At 44.8% G+C, this 16,125-nt stretch overlaps 1 protein-coding gene across 1 annotated transcript; it reads right to left on the reverse strand.

The window, feature by feature from the left end:
* Positions 1-1,141: 1,141 nt before the first annotated feature.
* On the reverse strand, positions 1,142-12,489 carry ppp1r14bb (protein phosphatase 1, regulatory (inhibitor) subunit 14Bb). Its single transcript, XM_041243354.1, has 3 exons — positions 11,500-12,489; positions 2,415-2,556; positions 1,142-1,244 (listed from the first exon to the last, which is right to left on the reverse strand). The coding sequence occupies exons 1-3, from the start codon at positions 11,695-11,697 to the stop codon at positions 1,168-1,170; spliced, it is 417 nt and encodes a 138-aa protein (XP_041099288.1). The 5' UTR covers positions 11,698-12,489; the 3' UTR covers positions 1,142-1,167.
* Between the last annotated feature and the right edge of the window lie 3,636 nt (positions 12,490-16,125).

The raw sequence follows: 16,125 nt of genomic DNA on the forward strand, positions 1-16,125 counted from the left end.
CTGTAAATTTACTCACTTCTAAATCTTTTGTAGTCATTTTTGTATCCAGTTTTGAAGCCAATGCTCGGGAAACACGAGGGCCCCTGGAATTAAAAGCAAGCGCGCAAAGGCCGATTCGTAGCAGTAGCCATTTTCTTTATCTTAGTAATTTTGGGCATTTCCTTTTCTTTAATATAAGGGACCCGGGCTTTGCCAGAGCAGGTGGCAGCTGTTGCCTGCTCTGTATGGGGCCCTTTATAAGGCGGCGGGCGGGGATTTGGCAGCCAAAACGCGGCAATGCCAAGAACTGAGTCAAGGACTGAGCTGTCAAAGGCGCAGGAACCCAGTCTCCCCTCATATTAACCCTGTTAACACCGTATTCATGTTTGTAAAATACTATTTTTTTTGCAGTTTTGCAACAGCGAGCTGTAAAACAGTGCCAGGATAAATGATATTTATTATTATTTTTTTCTTCTCCATGTTGTATGTTTTGAAAAGCAGTTTAATACAATAAAATAAACAAATTAAACGTGTCGAAAAAAAAGGGGGGTTGGTGACTCTGAAGGCGTGTGTAAAGGAAAGCGATTTATTTCTGTATTTATTTGTGGTTTATGCTGAATTCAGGGATTAACAAAGGAGACGTTTAAGATGATTCCGGACGCAAACCCCCCCCCCCCCCCCCCCCCCCCCCCCCCCCCTATACTGACAACCCCCCCCCCCCCCCCCCCCCCCCCCCCCCCCCCCCCCCCCCCCCCCCCCCCAGACCCCTCCCCCACCCCCCCCTCCCCCGCCCCCCCCAAGTTCATTCACAAAAACCACACAGAGACTAGTCAATTAGTTTACTGTTTAAAACAAAACAACAACAAAACAAAAAAATAAAAACAGTGTTTTTAAATATCTTTGCTCCTTTTAATTATCCATCACCTCCCGTCATCCAGTTTGTATAAAACGCATTTTAAAAAAAAAAATATTTAAAAAAGCCGGTTTTATTAAAAAAAAAAAAAAAAAAAAAAAAAACAGGCTTGTAATTTAAAAAAACACCTAGAATAAAAAGGTTGACCTGGTTTTGTTTTTTTTTTTTTTTTTTTTTAAACAAGAGAAAGCTTTTTCGACGTTTATAAAAAAGCAGGACTCCCCCCCCCCCCCCCCCCCCCCCCCCCCCCCCCCCCCGACCCCCCCGGTCCGACGTCATTTCTTCTGTGGCGTGGTCAGCTTCTGCATCCCTCGTATTCGATCAAGCAGCTCGGCCACGAAACTCTGAAATCAAATCAAATCAAACCTGTTCATAATAAAAGGGTCAATAGAAACCTGTTATGGCGCAGATAGATAGATAGATACTGTAGATAGATAGATAGATACTGTAGATAGATATTGTAGATAGATAGATAGATACTGTAGATAGATAGATACTGTAGTAGATAGATACTGTAGATAGATAGATAGATACTGTAGATAGATAGATACTGTAGATAGATAGATAGATACTGTAGATAGATAGATAGATACTGTAGATAGATAGATAGATAGATAGATAGATACTGTAGATAGATAGATACTGTAGATAGATAGATAGATAGATACTGTAGATAGATAGATACTGTAGATAGATAGATACTGTAGATAGATAGATAGATAGATAGATACTGTAGATAGATAGATAGATAGTAGATAGATAGATACTGATAGATAGATAGATACTGTAGATAGATAGATACTGTAGATAGATAGATAGATAGATAGATAGATACTGTAGATAGATAGATACTGTAGATAGATAGATACTGTAGATAGATAGATAGATAGAGATAGATAGATACTGTAGATAGATAGATGTAGATAGATAGATAGATAGATAGTAGATAGATAGATAGATAGATAGATAGATAGACAGTAGATAGATAGATACTGTAGATAGACAGGCAGGTAGATAGATAGATACTGTAGATAGACAGGCAGGTAGATAGATAGATACTGTAGATAGACAGGCAGGTAGATAGATAGATACTGTAGATAGACAGGCAGGTAGATAGATAGATACTGTAGATAGACAGGCAGGTAGATAGATAGATACTGTAGATAGACAGGCAGGTAGGTGACAAGTCAAAGGAAGGCATATATCAGGCGTTAATATTATAAATATAATAATATAATAATATAATAATACCCCTTACTTCAGTGAAGTCACCCAAACATTGTTAGCTGGTCGTTAAGGACGTTTTTGTCGCCCACGTCGCAAAGGGCAATCTAAAGGTGCAGTGTAAACAGTTACTCAGTCAAAAAGTAACTCACAATACCCTTGTTTTTGATGTTTCGCACACGTTAAGTTGAAGCAATTGCAATAAGTCGTCGAAATTAGGCTGAAGTACTTCGTTCATGAAGCAAAAGGAGTTCATTTTATTCCCCCTCCCCTTGGGGGGGTATGCAAAACTGTTAGCCAGAGCTGTACACTTTGAGACAACCCCAACGCGCCCCCATGCTGGGCTGCAGACCCACCTTGACCGTGGCGGCGCGGTCCTCCTCGCTCGGAAGATCAAGCAGCTCGTCAACGTCTATCTCCAGCTCTGGGATCGCCTCCTCCTAGCGGGACACAGAACACACACAGACCCGGGCTGCGTTACTGAACCGGGATCAATCAAACCCACGCTGCTCGTCCATGCGTCCTGCGTGGCTCCGGCCAGCAGCTGTGCGCAACATCTGCGTCGAAGGATGTGGGGTTTTTTTTTTATGCAAAAGGGTTGCTACTCCTTGTCGATGCAACAGAATCGTGATCAACATAAAAAAAAAATAACCCAGATTAAAAATCAATTTATTACAAAATCATAAGGGAAGGTAACAAAGGATCTTATTGCACGGCAGTTTGACTGACCCCCATATGTGTAGGGTAACAGATGTGTCTCCTTAAACTCCTAGCAAAACCAAGGTGTTATTTCCTCCCCTGCGGCTCAATTTAAAATTAAGGTCTGCGTTTAGAGACTGGGGGATATGCAAATTGCTTGCAAACACCGAATAACCGGCGTTTGATGTCGGGAGAACTATACTAACATTACACTCCTCCCCATGTTCATTACAGGGTTAAGAAATACAATTACGCCTCAAAGTGGGACGTCATACTGTGATCCTGATTCAGCGTGTCTTTCCTCAATTGTCCACCAGGGGGAGCCCTGCAGGGCACCGAGAGCGCACCACGTAGCTCAGGTTTCAAGGTCACAGAGTTTTGACAAGGCGCCCCCCCGCCCCCTGTCCCAAAAAAAAAAAATGTTTGAAAATAAACTCTTGGTACCATTAGGGCTTCAAACTGTAGCCAGGGCGGGACCTCCAAACAGGAGTGGCTCTGCCTCCAAGTGGCTTTCATTTCGCTGAATCATGAAATAAATCATTGGCAATGCGTTAGAACGCGCAACACTGCGATTAAATATGAAACATGAAACGACTTTGTGCTATTTCCAGGAGTTTCAAAACGCACAGAAATGACGGGGATGGAAGAGAGACTCCCTTGGCATAGCGGTTTGATCCGTTCCTGGTTTTTACAAAAGAGTTTAATAAGACACCCAGGGGATAATCAAGTAAAACCTGGAATGGATCGAAACTGCTATGCAATAGGAGTCTTATTTCAAACCAAGAATCAGAATTTCAAAGACAAAATCTATAGTAGACAGACCTTTCAGCTAGTGCCTTTGGTTTGTGTACAGACAGTAACTTTAAGGTAAAAACACCACATTTAAATGGTCATTGTACACACACACACACACACACACACACACACACACACACACACACACACACACACACACACACACACACTAAAGCGTAACTTTAAAGGTCCAAACGCGGGTGTGTGCACACGCACGTACACTCACACACACACTCACACACAACACACCCACACACACACACACACACACACACCGCACACACACACACACACCACACTTTTTTCCTCCACACACACACTTTTTCCTCCAAAGATCCAACTTCTCAACGTTTCGCTGTGTTTCAGCACGCCTCTGTCAAGGGAACTAGGTGTTTGAAAGCAAACAGTGGAGGTGCTTCTAAGCTTTTGATGCCACGGTAACACCACTCGCTTATTTCTATATACGCCCAGAATCGGATCCTCTCGAGAACGCACGCTAAACAGTATGAAAATGCCAAGCAGTCCTCAGATATGTAGGGCAACGCGAAGCGTGGCAGACAGCGTGTGTAACAGCTGACCCCTCTTCCGTTCCCCTGCCTCTGTGCGGTTTTTAGTGCTTGAGGCACTTTCTCTCTTGAAACCCGATCCTTTAAAAACAGGATGGGCTGATCACCATCCCCCTCCCCCCCCCGCGGACTGCCAGGACATTTCCTCTGAATATCTTAGTCCCCAAACGCGTACAGCACACACAACACACTGTCTCTTGAACTGCTGCCACACAGGCAGAGAAATGAGCAACGCTCCCAGTGCAGAGCAGTGTGGTCCAGTCCAGGTTTTACATTCATCCTGCGAGCTTATTAATAATAATAATAATAATAATAATAATAATAATAATAATAATACTCCCATTGCATTGCCGTTTAAGCTAATCCAAGTTTTATAAAAATAAAACAAACACAAAATCGCTGCTGGAAAATTCTACTGGAAAGTCTCCTCTTGATAAACGTCGAGGCAAAACTGAGACCCCTGTCTTTGTGTGCTGTGGCACGGTGACTCCCTGCAGGAATGCTTGCACTGAGCAGTACAGTGCATGGGAAGAATGTGGCATTTCAGGGTGCCAGACCTACAGCCTCAATAACGCGCAATATAAACCTGATCTCAATCCTTAACTACAGATACACCCAGCTGCAAACTATTTCTGCCCCAAACCGGTCACAGCCCAGAAAACCCTAAAATAAAAAACACACAGCTGTCCCGGAACCCTGTTTCGAAAGCCACCTGTCCTCCTCTCACGCTGCCGACGCAGTGCAGCACAGAATCTCAATTACCTTGTGAGAATGCCAGGACAGCACAGCTAACAAGCTGGGGGCGACTAGCACAGCTTTCAGTTTGCTGTGATCATTTTACAGAATAGGTGGCTTGCCGGTCCAGCGGTTCAAGAAAAGGGGTCTCAAAACCAGGAGGTTCAAATCCCGGCTCAGCCACTGACTCGCTGTGTGGGACCCTGAGTGACTCACTGAACCTCCTTGTGCTGCGTCTTTCGGATGAGACCCAAAGCAAACGCGGTCCTATTGGAAGAGACTCTGCAGCAGCAGCAGCGGTTGTTGATGAAGCAGAGTTCACCCCCCTGGTCTCTGCAGGTCACTTTGGATAAAAGCATCTGCTAATTATTATTATTATTATTATTATTATTATTATTATTATTATTATGATGTAACACACAAGCAGATTGAGACACAACTTTTGATACTGAATTTGTTGTGTTTGTACACAACGCTGCCTTTTGTGTTGCTCTACTGTGGGGATTGCTGTTCAATTCGCCTGCAACGTCAGCAAGCCAGCGCTGCGTATTGAATTCAAATCCAGTCAGGACTCCTCACTCCCAGCCCTCACCTCTAACCATTAAACCGAGCTTAACACTGTAATTATAAAGCATCGCCGCCTCATAAAACGAGACATCAAGAGGAAAATTGAGGAAGCAAAGGCAGGCAGGCAGGAAGGAAGTCACCTTTTAGAGATCGTCTCTCTTGTTTACTTTGTTCTGAATCATTTCCCGGTGCTGTCAGCGCTAGGTTAGGGGAAAACGGGAGGAAGACTAAAAACAGAGCCCTCACCTCGTGCCGTCGACAGGGATACCTCCCCGGGCGCGAAAACACACAGGAACAGGAGCACTGTTGCCGTGGAAACCGGGCCTAGCAATATGTTCAACACCTCACCGGGCCGCTTCATATCTAAACCAGGAAACAGTCGCTCCTGGATTAGTTTTTTTGAAGCTCTGAAAAGGACACCGGTCTTAATGCAATTTGTATCCCCACATGTAGGGAAAGTCCACCAATAAAAAAAAGGTTATACACACACACACACACACACACACACACACACACACACACAGAGGGCAAGCTGGCTATGCAGACGGACACACTAGGCCACAAAGTGACACCAAGGACAGTCCCTCCAGTCCAGGGCAGGCTTGAGGCACAGAGACTGAACTGCTCCCTCCTTCCCTCACCCCCCCCTAAGAGAAAGGCTGCTCCCTCCAGTCCAGGCTTGAGGCAGGGAGACTGAACTGCTCCCTCACCATACACATACACCTCTGATCACAGAAGGAGTTAAAACAGCTACAATAATTATCAAGCCTTCATGAAGCTGATTTTATTTGACTCCATTCTGGAGCCGGACTCCAGTGTGATCAGACGCAAGGCCTGGCAATGCTGGTGTCATTAAGCCATCTGCATTCCTGGTACATCCCAGCCCTCTTGCCTCCCAGACAACTGACTCACTGCCAACTAGACCAATTCACTGAGTATAATGATCTGCGGCCAGCCTCTCCATGTATCCATTCAGAGAGCTGCTTTCAGGATGACGCAGCCAAACAGAGCACACAGCCTTTACAAATCAATCAATCTTTTATTCCCTATATTAGTGCCTTTCACAATGAAACACCTCAAAGAGCTTTACAGACTTAAAAAAACATGCACACACACCGACCATCAAACGAAACGTATCACTTATATTTGGATAAAATTCACTAGCTGTGATCGAAAAACGACAAACTCTGTTTCAGAGCAGGCGCAGTGACTTTTTATTGTGCTGATTACCAACTGACATAACGAAGATGCTGCAGAATGATCTGTTGGTTCTCGGGCAGGTGTTGTGACTCTTGGTCTCCCGGTTGGCGTCCTGTCATTGACAGAGCGTGTCTGGTTATAGCGTCTCGCCAGGTTTGAAATCGCTGGCTGCGAGCGCCCAAGACGGAGAGCCACAGCCCGCTGCCCCAGCCCAGCCTCCAGCGTGCCGATCGCACGAAGGCGCTGCTCTCTCGACAGACGTTGGTGTTTTTCTGTGATTTTTTCTTTATTGCTTTTATTCAAGCTTGCAAGTCAGCAGCTGAAATCGCTCCACATCCAGCGTCCAACCAACTGTCTCACTAATTAGGTGATTAAGAGCTTCAGTCACAGTCACTCAAGAGGATGTAACGGGCAAGGATGAAGGATCAAGTGATTAAAAAGAGAAACATTTCGTCAATGGCTATCATCTATATACTTTGTTTTTTTAACGAAAATAAATGTGTTACAATAGTGATAAATTTCTTTTGATGCTCGGTATATACACACACACACACACACACACACACACACACACTCCCCTGACTGTGTGACTCCCCCCTGCACGCCACGCCGCCGTGCCTTTACCAGGGGAGACTCTCGGGGACCCCTGCTCTCCCCTGACTGTGTGACTCCCCCCTGCACGCCACGCGCCCGTGCCTTTACCAGGGGAGACCCTCGGGGACCCCTGCGCTCCCCTGACTGTGTGACTCCCCCCTGCACGCCACGCGCCCGTGCCTTTACCAGGGGAGACTCTCGGGGACCCCTGCTCTCCCCTGACTGTGTGACTCCCCCCTGCACGCCACGCGCCCGTGCCTTTACCAGGGGAGACCCTCGGGGACCCCTGCGCCCCCCTGATTCTGTGATTCCACATATACTACTGTACAACAGGGAGGAAGGGGCGGATCTTTGCATTAGTCATGCGATTTCTAACCGTGCCCCCTTTAAAAAATGGAAAAGAAAGCAGGCTGGCAAACGCCGGCTTAGAAAACGTGCGCCAAGCAATCATGCAAGACTTGGCAAATTAGCAGCTTAGAGAGGGAAGGAACGCTGCCAGCTGTGCACAATCGGCATGTCACAACATGCCTGGTTTGTCTGCTGTGCAGAAGAAGAAAAAATGACTACATGCACCCACCCACCCCAGCCTATTCCATTACTGTACAGAACAAAGCCGCATGTAATACGCAAGTCGGGTGTTGTATTCAGGTTGAGGGGGTATGTAGCTGATGATCAGTCCATCTGTCTGCGTTTGCTCTGGCCTACCATCCCGTCATAACCCACATCCCGCTCAGTAACCCTCTCCTCCCTGTCAACACTGCATGACACTTAACACAAAACAGACCACTGAAACTCCAAAGCTACAGATGGCTTTAGTTCTTGGGTTGATTGCTTTTGCTTGCTTCCCAGACTGGAGAAAGACAGAGAGACTGAGAATGCCCATCTTTTCTGCACATGTCTGGAGAGCCGCTTATCCCCCATCGTCATGAAACTTGGTACAGTCCAACCCGTTTACTAGAACTCCGGTTAATATCACCACCCGCTGATCACCATCACATTGCAATGTCCCGCACACGCAATACAATGGGAGTCGAATATCCCGTTGGTTAACATCACAGCCCTTGCAATTGATTTCCACTTAATGTCACTTGAAAAGAGGCTTCCACAGCCCTGCATCGGCAGTCACAAGATCCCCCTGCGTGTCTCCTGGAGAAGCGTGTGTTTTCAGTTTTAACCATTAAGCATTAAAACGAAAAAGTCTGCGAATCCAGTGATGCAAAACTTTTAGCCGCCGCGGAGAGTCCCGCCCGTGTCACAGCTGCTTTAGCAATGCACACATCACCCCCCCAGCCACTGCGGGAAGTTGCAATGACTCTTGCCCTCAGCAATGTGCTCATAGACATGTGTTCTTCACACCATGTGCTGTGCATTAGATCAGCAACAAGAAAAGAAACAGGCTTTCAGACAGAATCGGAAAATAAATGATAGGGTTTCAAATATTAATTTACGATAGTAAAACGTCTTGTGTGCTTGCAAGTTATGATTTATTATAGATAGATAGATAGATAGATAGATACGCACTGTAGATATATAGTTAGATACTGTAGAGAGATAGATACTGTAGATAGATAGATACTGTAGATACACACTGCAGATATATAGTTAGATACTGTAGAGAGATAGATAGATACTGTAGATAGATAGATAGATAGATATATAGATAGATAGATAGATAGATAGACAATAATAATATAAGTGACACCCAGGACAGCAGGTACTTGAGTCCTGAGTCCAATAGAATCTGAGAAGACACTTATATTAGGAGATAGACCGTTTTTTTTTAAAGCATTAATATAACGCCTTTAAGGAACCAGCCAGTGGAGAGGGGGGAAAGCGAAAGGTGGGAGGATGTAAACAAACTGGTCTGTCAAGGCCGACTTCCAACGTAAATAAACAAACAAATAAATAAATAACTAATGAAAACAACGGTCACAGACAGGTACCAATGGTCGCAGCTTTAAAAATTCTGGATTTGAGGCTTTAAAAAATTCACAAAACTCAGTGAAACACAAACACACACACACACACACACACACACACACACACACACACACACACACACACACACACACACACACACACACACACACACCACACACACACACACACACACACACACACACACACCCACACACACACACACACACACACACACACACACACACACACACACACACACACACACACACACACACACACACACACACACACACACACACACACACACACACACACACACACACACACACACACACACACACACACACACACACACACACACACACACACCACACACACACACACACACACACACACACACACACACACACACACACACACACACACACACACACACACACACACACACACACACACACACACACACACACACACACACACACACACACACACACACACACACACACACACACACACACACACACACACACACACACACACACACACACACACACACACACACACACACACACACACACACACACACACACACACACACACACACACACACACACACACACACACCCACACACACACACACACACACACACACACACACACACACACACACACACACACACACACCACACACACACACACACACACACACACACACACACACACACACACACACACACACACGGTGTGCACACACACCCCCTCACCACTACCCACCACACACCACACACACTGACACCACATTGTGGCACACACACACAACCTGACACACAAACACACACACACATTGACTGACAAGTCCAATATAACACTTCTGGAGCCTTAAGTCCTTCCTTCCTGTAAAAGACCAGATTGTTCACTTCTCAAATACTCGCAGGAACAGACGACTAGAAATCAGCGAGGAGGAGACGTGAGCAAAGGATGTGTCATAACAGTGTGAATTCAAACCTCAAACCTCGGTCCACCGGGTGGTTTACAGCTGGGGGGTGGTTTGTATTATTCTGTTTTAACGCTGCCGTGTCAAACCAGGCAGATTGGCTAGGAAAGCGTTTTATGTAGGTCGTGAGAAACGGAACCGTCCGCCGGTGTTTTAATCGCTAGGATCTTACAGCGACCGACCATCCGCCTCTCTCAAGTCGCTCCACCGCGCCGGGGTCAACAGGACACGGTATCCAGCGCATTGGGTATCGATAATACCCCTTCCCCCTCCCCAAATAAACGACTAGACTGCCTTCAAAATCAACAGCCGGGGGGCAAACACAAATTACATTTAAAAAGTGTTTCCACTTATTTTAAATAGATGACATTGTAGCTGTATTGGTTTGGACTAACTAAATAATTATTAAAATAATAATAATAATAATAATAATAATAATAATAATAATAATAATAATAATAATACATTTAAAAAAGGTGGAAAAATCGATAACACCACAAAACAAAAGATGACATTTTTTTAAAGCGTTGCCAGTTTGTAAATTTAGATGAAATATGAAATGAGGCGACAGGCTTCACAATGAGTTTGAATTGAACCGGTCTGGAAACGCGACCTTTAAATTAAAGTTGAATTAAGTCAAACTTGCCCGTTCGGGTCTAATTTGAGTTTACAGAAAGTGCCGAGAGAGTGGAAGGCAACCCATAATAATAACAGGAAATACATTGTATACATTGGCATAACTAACGCTTAAGTTGCAACCTTAAACACACCTTCTAATTCTCATAAAAACGCAGTTCCTGTTTGATTTATTTTGCGCGACAATAACTGTGTTTATGCTCGTTGCGGTGACACGCAGTTAAACGCGTTGTGGTTTTTCATTCAGTTAAATTATACGCCGAGACACGGTCAGCCCATGATTACGCATAGCAGTACGCGTCTCCTGCAATGTAAGGGTAACGTCACGTCCTATAGGACCCTACAGCAGTGCGATAGGACACTCTATGGGACTTTAAATAAATCCTATAGGATATTCTATAGGGCTTGACCAGTTTACTATAGGACTTTCTCTCTGTAAGGGTAACTTTGATAAAATAAACGCCAGCCCAAGTTTACACCTTAAGCTGTCCGGCTGAAGCGCATTTGCACCGGCGCCATCCACGCGTCAGCCAGTTGTTACCAAGTTAATCTAGCCGTGGTCGTTCACGACATGGCTATTATGAATTAGCCTAATCGCTTTGTGTAGAGGCAGTGGCATTAAACGCAAGCTCCCCTCTCCCCGTGCATTGCGGCAGGGACCGGTCAAGAGCACATACCTCACAGTCGTAGAGGTCCGTCAGTCTGTTGATGATCCATTCTTCCAAATTGAGTCTCTTTCGAAGTTCTTTTCGGTCGTATTTCACAGTCACCCTGCCTTGTTTCCGAACCGGGATTTCGGTCTGCTCGGTCTCCGGCGGCGTCTGGAAGTATACCCGGGGTTGGGGACTCGATTCCGGGCTGCTTATTGCTGCCATGCTTCCTTTCGGTCGGTTCTAGTGTTTGTCTGTAAAGCCGCTCCGTTGAGGACTGGAAAACTTCAAATCCGGTGCTTTTAAAAAATATATATCGTACAGCAAGTCCGGTGTGTGTTTTGTATTTACACACGACTCCAGCACCTAGCCTTTTTCAGAGGAGAACCGTGCAGAAATATCAGCATATAATAGCTCCTTTGTTTCTTTGCCAGTTATTTAAATAATAATTAAAAAAAAAAAAACGTGATGTTATCTTCTTTTCGTAGTCCCTTTAAATAAACGACTCTCCGCCTTTTTCTATAGATTCTGCCGGCGCTGGTTTATTTTGGACTGTTACAATAACGCCAGCTATGAGCGACCATTCTACTTGACCAGTCCGCTTTCTTTCCTCGCTTTGTAAGTCAGTGATCACTAGACAGCAGTCTCTCTTCTCTCTCCTCCCTCCCTAATCTTTCACGACACACACCCAGCTACCTCCCCGGAGAGCCAAAATCCGAGCTCTTAAAGAGATATACACACGGGTTGGAGGTTAAGTTCCAAAAGCACAATTTTGCGTAAAAACTGATAAATCCGTTATGCAAATATCGTGTAACCGCGGCGCGTCTCTTTGATAGCGTGGCGACGATCCAACGGGCGCGGAGTGACTGAAGTGATGTCGACTGCAGCGTGGGGGTGACAACCAAACAGCTGCCTTTACGCTCAACTGTGACCCCAAGACGTGTTGAAGGTCGTTTACCTTTTTAGTTTGGAGGCTGTTATTGACAGTGATATGGCAGGTGTTTACGCTTTTTTTTTTAAAAGACTTCCAGACAGATGCGTAAACGTATCCGATTGAGAAATTGGCAAAAACCAGACACATTACTTCAAAACTCACAACATTTCCATAGAAACGAGTGCCAGATTGAGGCGGATCTGAGAAAGCTATCTCTTTGTTCGCTATGCTATTACGCCCACTAGAGGGCACCGTGTTTCAGTTTGGGGGGGGGGGGGGGGACTGACCCCACTGGCTGTGTCACAGCGACACAGCGAGCTGGGGTGCATGTTCCAGGGGGAGGTGCCTTTTCTGTTATGAATCTCCACCCGGGAGCCTGTCGCTCCGGGAAGCGCGTTTGGACCAGGGTGACAAGTTCCTCTCCAGAAACAATGCAAGCGACAGAATCCGCTATTGATCAAAAGAAACCCGCCTTCTGGTGAAATGACACCAAAACAAGTCCGACTTGTTATTTTACAAAAAAAACAACTGTTTTTTTTTTTAAGCGCTGGGAAAAGAGAAAAATGATTAATTTAGAGGAAGTGACAAGGTGTTGTTAATGCCAGCCTCTCGCATGCCTGCTGTCTCTAGACCCCGGTCACGCCCCCAGCCCTCCCCACCGTCTCCTTCTAAACTCCCCGCGGCAACTTCACTGTCAGGTTTCAAAGCAATGCTGAAATCAGGGCCGAACAACGGACGGGTCGAGAGTCCTGTATCCCGGATAAAAGTTTTGCACAGTAAAAGCACAGCAAAGTGTAGTAAAGCATTGTAAAGAAGAGAGAGGTATGGCAAAGCGTATTAAAAAACAAACCATGCTAAACTAACCCTTGTAAAAGTATCTCTCTCTCTCTCATATATATATATATATATATATATATATATATATATATATATATATATATATATATATATATACACATACACACTACAACAGTAAATACAACTTTAACATGGACGTTTTAATACACAACCAGAGAGAGAGAGAGAGAGAGAGAGAGTGAGAGAGAGAGAGAGAGAGAGAGAGAAATAGAAGAAGGGACATCCTGGCAGCTTGACCTACATGCAAGCTGTCTCCAGTCAACCCTGCAATAACACCGCGCGCCGTCTCTTGCTCACTCGCTCGCTGGCTGTCGATCGACCTTCCCCTTTGCCAATGACAGCGAGTCCAGCGGCAACCGCAGCAGCGCACGGGAAGCACAGAGACGTGGTAAAGCATAGGGAAGCATTGTAAAGCACAGAGAGGTATGGTAAAGCATAGGGAAGCATTGTAAAGCACAGAGAGGTCTGGTAAAGCATAGGGAAGCATTGTAAAGCACAGAGAGGTGTGGTAAAGCATAGGGAAGCATTGTAAAGCACAGAGAGGTGTGGTAAAGCATAGGGAAGCATTGTAAAGCACAGAGAGGTCTAGTAAAGCAGAGAAGCATTGTAAAGCACAGAGGGGTCTGCTAAAGCATAGGAAAGCATTGTGAAGCACAGGGAAGCATTGTAAAGCATAGGAAAGCATTGTGAAGCACAGGGAAGCATTGTAAAGCACAGATAGGTCTGGTAAAACATAGGGAAGCATTGTAAAGCACAGAGAGGTCTGGTAAAGCACAGGGAAGCATTGTAAAGCACAGATAGGTCTGTTAAAGCATAGGGAAGCATTGTAAGCACAGAGAGGTCTGGTAAAGCATAGAGAAGCATTGTGAAGCACAGAGAGATATAGCAAAGTGTTTTCAAATCAAGGCAAACCACGGTAAGCACGTAGAGAGAAGCATGGGGGGGAAATATGTAAAATGATCATGCACATTTACTGCGGTAATCGTTTCTAAGGGAGGAGTCTTGTAACTGGTTGAGCAACCGGTTAAACTGGTTTTATAAAAATAATAATAATAATAATGATTCTGAAGTTCAGTTCAATTATAAATAATGAAGTGTGACATCATGCGCGAACGTGATATTGACTGTAACAGTATTAGTGAAGGGAAGGAGCAGGCAAACAAGAGTTTATCTGAAATATAAACAAACATAATTTCCAGTTGCCTCCTTTCAGTTTCAGTAGTCACGTCACCGCACATGGCGATCGTGCTGCGGCGGTAAGATCACCGTTCCAATTCGGGCCACATGTCTGTAGTCTCTCGAGTGATACAAGCGCACCCTCTAGTGGTAGATATGAAAAATTGCAGCTGTGCTCTCGTTTTTAACCCATTAAATACCAAATGCATATTTTCTTTGAAAACAAACAAACAAACAAACAAACAAACACAGAACAAATTATGTATGTAGTTTGATACATCATATTTAGACTTAATCAAATTAGGGTCGGTTATCGCGACAGCAGAGTTAAAGAGAAAATTAACATAACAGGTAGACGAGAGTTAAAAATGCTTGCAAATAAATAAATAAACACAACCAAAAATATAACAAAAAGTGAGATGTTATGCCAATTGCATCCACTAGATGGCAGGCTGTGATTGTTAATTGTTCTCTTAATAATACCCAGTGCGTTCTGATAAACATTGTATGGTATTTGGAAAAACCTCTATCTATTTGTATTAGTTATCTAGAACTGAAATGCAGCGTGTGAATTTCTGAAAAAAAATAATTCAGTTCAGTGTCCGTGCCTCAAGCCTGCCCTGGACTGGAGGGAGCATCCTTTCTCTTAGGGGGTGAGGGAGCAGTTCAGTCTCCATGCCTCAAGCCTGCCCTGGACTGAGGGAAGCACCCTTTCTCTTAGGGGGGGGGGGGGGGGGGGTAAGGGAAGGAGGGAGCAGTTCAGTCTCCATGCCACAAGCCTGCCCTGGACTGGAGGGAGCACCCTTTCTCATAGGCGATCAGTTTCTGTGCCCAATCACAGAAGATAAATTTCGTTTTTTTTTTTTTTTTCTGTGCTTCTGTATTTCAGAAGGTGACTACTGCAGAGCACCCCAGCAAGACACTCGCGAAGAACAGACTGGCTGCAAGAGCGAACCGGCCGCCTGTCTTATCAGCACAGTCTGCTTCCAGCCCAAAGCCGGGCTATCGCGGTTCAGTCTTTGTTTCCTCTTCTCTGCCTGTATTCGCTTCAGCATTCCAGCAATAGCATTACTCCTTGGTTGAAACCATCAACAAGAACTTCCTGTTATTGACCAAGAACCTCATTAACCGCTTGGCGCTAGATCCTCAATTCTCTTCACTTCAAATCGCTCTCCGTTTCGGTCTCAAAGGCTCAGTTTTCCCCGTAACCACAGGTGTTAGCAAACACGCATTTTAAAATGAAACCGTGCGTGATATCAGACACTAGGTTAAAGAGATTTCTGGAGAGTGGGAGAGTTGGGATAGGTCTCTACCAACTTTGCACACCTAGATTCTGCAATATTCGACCATTCGTCTTTACAAAACTGCCCAAGCTCTGTCGAGTTCCTTGCGGAGCATTGATGGACACCAATCTTCAAGTCATGCCATAAATTTTCGATTGAATTCAGGTCGGCGCTCTGACTGTTTATTTTTGAAGGCGATTGGTTACACCTGAGCTAATTTAGGATTGCTATTACAAGGGGGGTGGACACTTATCCAACCAAGCTATTTCAGTTTTTATTTTTAATTAATTTTCTACAAATTTCTACTTTTTTTTTCACTTGGAAGTTGTGAGGTAGGATGGGTAGATAAATGAAAAAAAAATCTATATTTAAATGTATTTTAATTCCAGGCAACAAAAGGTA

The sequence above is a fragment of the Polyodon spathula genome, unplaced genomic scaffold (assembly GCF_017654505.1).
Source record: "Polyodon spathula isolate WHYD16114869_AA unplaced genomic scaffold, ASM1765450v1 scaffolds_1729, whole genome shotgun sequence".
NCBI lineage: Eukaryota > Metazoa > Chordata > Actinopteri > Acipenseriformes > Polyodontidae > Polyodon > Polyodon spathula.